We start from the raw sequence: 6,852 nt of genomic DNA on the forward strand, positions 1-6,852 counted from the left end.
AAACAAAACAGGAACAAGGAGAAGTGATGATGATGATGATGATGATGATGATGATGATGGTGTTGGTGGTGGTCCTAACATCGTTAAGAGTAGGCTTCGGCCGCTACACGAGCAAAATTCAATATTAATTACCAACAAACTGAAAATGCGTAACGTGTCCTGCGAGCTCATTCAACCTTGTGTAGTGGCGACCGCCGGTTGTCAGTTTTGCTTGTGTGAGAAAAGAGAAGCAAATCGACACAATGATGGTCTTTTAGTGGTGGAAAAAAGTAAGACAGACAGACAAAAAGAAACAACAGAGGGGAGAGTATAAAAGTAGGACATACCCGTGGCACCCTCCAACCATCCACGTGCCATAAAACACTTACCAAAACAAAATAAAAACCCCAAAACAAACAAAATGTTTGACCCACTTCGCACATCAAGGGTTTCTGCTCTCTGTGGCACCACCATATCGTGCCTGAGAGACGATGTGAACGTATTTGAAGAAGGGAGACAATGGTGGCTTTAGTGTGGCGGTTAGGCGCACGGCTGACGAATTTAAATCGAAAATCTCGGTCTCTCAGCTAGGAAATTGTATCTATCTTATCCTGGGTTGGTCCTGACAGGCAGTGTCGAAAGCCCGCCTCCTAAATGATCCAAATCGTGTGGATGGGGGTGTAACATCGGCTACAGAAAAAAGAAAAAGTCAAGTAAACTACTGTTACTTTCTTTCCAAACTAGACTTTAAAATGCTGTTGTAAACTGTCGTCTGGTAAATCTCTTCTTCACCCTGCTGCTACGTGTTGTTTTGTGGCGTCGGTAACCTTAACCCTACCCGTACGTCGTGTTTTACTATCGTATCCATACGACGTGGGGAACCCTGTGCCACTACTTGACCCTACCCGTACGTCGTGTTTTACTATCGTATCCATACGACGTGGGGAACCCTGTGCCACTACTTGACCCTACCCGTACGTCGTGTTTTACTATCGTATCCATACGACGTGGGGAACTCTGTGCCACCCTTTTACCCTATCCGTACGTCATGTTTTACTATCGTATCCATACGACGTGGGGAACTCTGTGCCACTACTTAACCCTACCCGTACGTCGTGTTTTACTATCGTATCCATACGTTGTGGGGAACTATGTGCCACTACTTAACCCTATCCGTACGTTGTGTTTCACTGTCGTATCCATAGGACGTGGGGAACTCTGTGCCACCACTTAACCCTATCCGTACGTCGTGTTTTACTATCGTATCCATACGACATGGGGAACTCTGTGCCACCCCTTAACCCTATCCGTACGTCGTGTTTTACTATCGTATCCATACGACGTGGGGAACTCTGTGCCACTACTTAACCCTATCCGTACGTTGTGTTTTACTATCGTATCCATACGACGTGGGAAACTCTGTGTCATCACCTTCCAAAGAGGACATTTACACGTTAATCCGATCCGTACGCTTTGCATAGCAGTTTGTCAAAATGATTTTTTAAAGAAATACTGAAAGTTTCAAAGAGATCTTCGTACTAGAAGTTAAAAATACAACCCCAGGGGTACAAAATAACCCAAGGGCGTACAGATAGGGTTAACTGGTTAGGCTGCTGGACTCATGATCGAGAAGTTGCAGGGTCAGGGGTTCGAGGCTCAGGTCCGACGTCATGTCCTTGAGAAAGTCACTTTACACAAACTATGTTCCCTACTTCACCCAGGCTCAAGTATGTACTCGGCTGTAGACATCCAAAGATTGTGTCAGATTCAGATTGATAGTGTTTGAAAGCTTAGTCACAAGAAAACTTCAATATCTTTGGTAGTCTAAGTCATGATATGTTATTTTTCTAATCGATCGCTTAAAAGGTTTCAGCAAATTCAATAAAAAAATATAGATCTACACGTTTTTATTCATTTAAATTGTTGCGCGTTAAAAAAGAACACCCTCAAAACATCTCCACGGTCATGTCATTTTTCTCCCAAACTGTCAGTAGAACGTAGTCGAACCTGCTCTAATGACCACCTGTACAATCGACTAGTTCACACCCCCCCCCCCTTCCCCACACTGCATGTTTTCCACATACTCGTATAATGACAATGTCCAAAGCGTCATCCTGTCCAACGCTACAACATTTCATCTCAGTAATGGGCAGCCGTCTTATACAGTTTCAACTGTGAATGTCTCTAATTTACTACCCCAGAATTACAAAGTTTTTTCTGTTCAGTGCCTAGTTTTGACAAATTTAACGTCAAAGATTTCAAGTTACATAAAGTCTAACTTCTTCTAATCTGCCCCTGTCGTTTTATGCAAGAAAAATTCTGAAATTATGCAAACTGAGCCCAAAAAATGTGAAATTATGCGATTCAGTTAATTTCAACAAAGAATGATAAAGAAAAATAATTAAAAATTATGCAAAAAATGATCAAATTTTGCTAAATTATGCAGGGTGCATAAAACCACGGGGACAGTCTAATGCGATTTTTGAATATCATGATAACAAATCCGAGTAAACTTACGATTTTGATAGAGCATTTGGTTTTTGACCTAGATAGTCTTAGTAACTCAAAACAGTCAAAATGTCAGATAGAACATTGTAATTGTGAGGTAGCGAATTATCCAAACTTTTGCACGTTAATTAAGAAGGAGAACATGCCCAAAACAAAGCCAAAACTGTCTGTGGAATATTTGCCATCTCTGAAATGAAGCTTCAGAATTTCAAAACTTTTAAAACAAATTCTTGAAATCCACAGCAGACCCCGTTATATCACGTTACTCTTCTAAACTGCAAGGTTCACCACAGTTTCAACAACAGACGTCGTGAGTTCCATTCCCATGTACCGATAATTTTTTTTATCGAATATCTCACTTTGTCTGCAACGACATTGTATCCATCCAAGCTCGGATTGATGATCCTGACAGACAGGTTTAAAGCATCCTGCCCCATAATTGATCCTAATCGTGTTAACGCGGGCGTAAAACACAACAATTATACACATTAAAAAATAATCTTAACATACAAAACATAACGTGAAACAGCACACGTATTGTTCTTCTAATTGTCATACATACAATAAAAAAAAATCCCCAACAAAATATCATTGTTATTTCTTTGTTTTTAATATATGTGAAATTGCATCAACACAATTTTAAAAATCCACAATATACCATACACATTAAAATGTGTCATTATTTTGAATTGTTGTAAGCAAGAGGTCTCAATACATTTTACCATGACAACTGAACTACAGTCATCAACTGCACCACTAAATCAAGAATACTCAAAATGAAATAAATCTAAGTTATTTCGCGAAAGCACTTTAGAATGTATTGGCTCTATTACCCGGAATGCCTTCCCACAAAAACTGAATTGAGAGAAACAGAAAATACCGAACGTTTTCAAACCCATGTGTAAATACATCTTTTTAAAATCACGAATTCCAATTTGATTTTTTCTTCACTTCAACAAAGACATTTTTGTGTCTGTATGCCATCTACTGTAATCATAATAATTGTACAACGCCCACAGAGTGATTTCTAGGGTGATTGAGAGCCATATGAACGCTTCTTCTTCTTCTTCTTCTTCTTCTTCTTCTTCTTCTTCTTCTTCTTCTTCTGCTCCTCCTCCTCCTGCTATATTTTCTCACTCTCGGAGAAAGTCATGTGTACAATGTCCACCCTCACGGCCCACGCCTCTGTGACTGCCCTCAGCTTGTGACGTGGACTAACTTGTGTGTTCAGTCCGCCCATCCTCCTCCTCTTCCCCCTCTTCCCCCTCCTCCTCCTTCTCCTCCTCCTCCTCCTATGTTTTCTCACTCTCGGAGACGGTGGTGTGTCGAGTGTCCACCCTCACGGCCCACGCCTCTGTGACTGCCCTCAGCTTGTGTCGCGGGCTCACTCGTGTGTTCAGTCCACCCATCCTCCGCCTCACCCGGGCCCAGCCACCCTTCAGCACACTCGCCTTGGATGTGTTCATAAACGCCGCCAGTACCTGTTGATGAGAGGAGCCAGTTCAGGGGGTTAATGATAATAATGATGATAATGATAATGTTAATGTTAATAACACTAATAGATAAAGATGGTGATGATGATAATAATAATAATAGTAATAATATTAATAATAATAGTAATAATAATAAAAATGTTGATCATAATCCTAATGATAATGATATCAATAATAATAAACGATCGACGAAAATAATAATAGACGACGAGGTAAAATAGATAACCTTAATAAAAAAAATGATAATGTTAATGCGCTAATGATAATAATAAAAAAAAAATAATAATAACAATAATAATAATAATAATAATAATAATAATGATAATAATAATAATAATAATACTACTAATAAAATAGTAATAACAACAACAACAACAACAACAACAATAATAATAATAATAATAATAATAATAATAATAATAATAGAAATAATAATAATAATAATGGCGTAGATAACTCTTTTAGCCCCCACCCCCGTACAATACAGCTCTTGGCGCTTGAATAGTATTATATAAAATATAATCAGGTGTGGGCGTTATACATTGATGTATTTTTTATAAAGAATAGGTTCAAACCAGTGCGGGATTAATATTCCGTTATCATTTTTATTTGGATAATGAAGGTAGTCATTGTATAGTTGAGTGCACGATTATTTATTTCATCCCTTTTTTTGTTGCGTGCTTTTGTAAGAAAAGAGATCCTAAGAGATCCTCAGAGCATTTACCAAAGGAGCAATCAGTGCAGTCCTAACTTTTCCTAAAGAATAGACGATGGAAAAAGCGCAACTTTGGATATTACGCTGAGTACTTCCTGTGTGGCCCAGGGAAAGACCATACCATCAAGAGTATGGCGTCTTCAGCGTTTAATTAAGCGGAGAGGGAGTTTTTGTTCATTAGCTAAAGGAGAAACGTCTCTGAGGGTTCAATAACGTTAGTGAAGGGGTATGATGAAGTAAGTGTTGGTGGGATATTTATTTTGATTTATCGTCATTGCTTTCTCTATTGTTCTTTTAAATCATTCTAAATAACTTGTTTTTGTTGATTGAGGCGTATAATATATTATTATTTTTAAAAGATGAAAACACAAAAGAACCCGCCCCCCCCCCCCTAAAAAACAAACGAACAACTCAAAGCAATAACAGACCACCCCAATCCCCCCCCCCAAACCCCCCACCCCCAACAACAACCAAAAAATAAAAACAAAAACAAAACCCCCCAAAACACCCAAACAGCAAACAAAAAAACAAAAAAACCCCAACCCAAAACATCTTCATGTAGATTCATGTTTATAGAAGCAATTAGAAGATTAGGTGAAATGAACGTTTATTACTAGTGAGCCATTTTTGAATGAAGAAGGTAATTAGAGGCAAGACTTGAACACATGTCGTTGACAGCACATGAAATCTTTGCATAAGGCTCGCAAGTTTCGCTGGCTCACGGTATCCATCACTCGATTGTTCAAAGTCAGAACAAAAATCATCCAAACCTCAGAAAATCCATCTCACTATCCGTTATTATTCAGATTAATTTGTCCACTTCCTCTCATCATTATTTCTACTCATTAGTGTTCATTCTAAGCAAATAAGATGATATAACAAAGAGACGACTTATAGAGAAGAAAAGTTTATGAGGGTGAACATTTGGATGCCAAGATGAACTGTGTTGCAACGCAGTGGAATCGCAGGCGCTCGTCTGACATATTAGTGTTGGGCATATGGAGTTATTGGTATCATCTTACAGCCTGTTCATTTGCCTGGCTTTTTTTACCACTCCCCCCCTCGCACCGCCTATCTATCTTGAATAGAAGTCGAGATTTTTATGTTTGAGGGAGGTGGGGGTCACCTGGTGTCAGAGGCAAACTTAGCAAGAAAATGGTCGCCAAAGTTTGATGATTTCCAAAGCGTGATAGTCTTCGGAAACTACAAAATTACATTCTTTATGCCTTTCACCAATTTTTTAAAATAGTGAAATCCAGACAAAAATGCTTTTCTTAAATAAACGTAAAAGGCGCTGAACCAAAAGCCAATACTTCGGGAAAAATTGCCTAACGGACGGAAAATTGCCAGTTTCTTGAATTCATTATTTTGACGAGCGTCTGATTTCACCACGATGCCTTACAATTATTTTCAAGCTGTGATCGACCGCCCTCAGTAAAGTTGGCCCTCACAATTAAAAATCGTGTACGCGTGTGCTCCCTTGTGCTTTGGATAGGCTCAAGGCCCCTCTAGCCGTATAACACTAAACATTTATTTAAGAGGCAAGACATCCGAAAACGCCCCAAAGCAACCCAAGTTCAGAATGCCTTGTTAAGGATTCGAACTAGAGCCATCTAATCAGCTCCGTGGTCCAACATGAGACCAACTGAGCGACTATGCTGAGCACAAAGAAAGATACTGTAGAAAGCAGTCATGGGGGCAACTGAAAATTGCGCAGGTTTTTAATTCTATTGTCAAAAAGTTGAAAGCAGTTTTCCAAAACGTGTTGGAAAATTGCGCAAGAAATTTTGGTATCGAGTATTTCTTAGGTTGCGTAGATATTCGACACGGTACCGACGGGAATTCTATAAATATAAGTTTAAGTAGTCGACCTCTACCGTAGGCCAAGAATCAGGACTGTTGTTTCATGTCATTGTATATTATATTATTATATTCTTTACGTCTTTTCTGTCATGAAAACCTCCTTTTTAAGTTTGTTTTTGAGCGCGAGTAAATTGCATCGGCGCGGGGCATACCAAAGATAATACAAGACAAGATGGGCCACTCAGCCTAAAAAGTGTCCGCAGGAAGTATGCTCTTTGCTTCAGATGGCGCTGCAGTCTGTTTTGAAGCTCTCTTTCGTTTTTCCAGAAGAAGAATAGGAATAGCACCTCCTTG

The 6,852-nt window shown here is 39.2% G+C and overlaps 1 protein-coding gene across 1 annotated transcript in view; it reads right to left on the reverse strand.

Moving 5' to 3' along the window:
- Positions 1–3,077: 3,077 nt before the first annotated feature.
- The window catches only part of LOC101847198 (flocculation protein FLO11), a 12,370-nt gene continuing 8,595 nt past the window's right edge, over positions 3,078–6,852 (reverse strand). Inside the window, exon 3 of the mRNA XM_005101024.3 lies at positions 3,078–3,968. Coding sequence (XP_005101081.1) covers positions 3,780–3,968 — 189 coding nt within the window. The 3' untranslated portion in view covers positions 3,078–3,779. The remainder of the gene's footprint in view (positions 3,969–6,852) is intronic.

Source organism: Aplysia californica, unplaced genomic scaffold (assembly GCF_000002075.1).
Source record: "Aplysia californica isolate F4 #8 unplaced genomic scaffold, AplCal3.0 scaffold00268, whole genome shotgun sequence".
Classification (NCBI taxonomy): Eukaryota; Metazoa; Mollusca; class Gastropoda; order Aplysiida; family Aplysiidae; genus Aplysia; species Aplysia californica.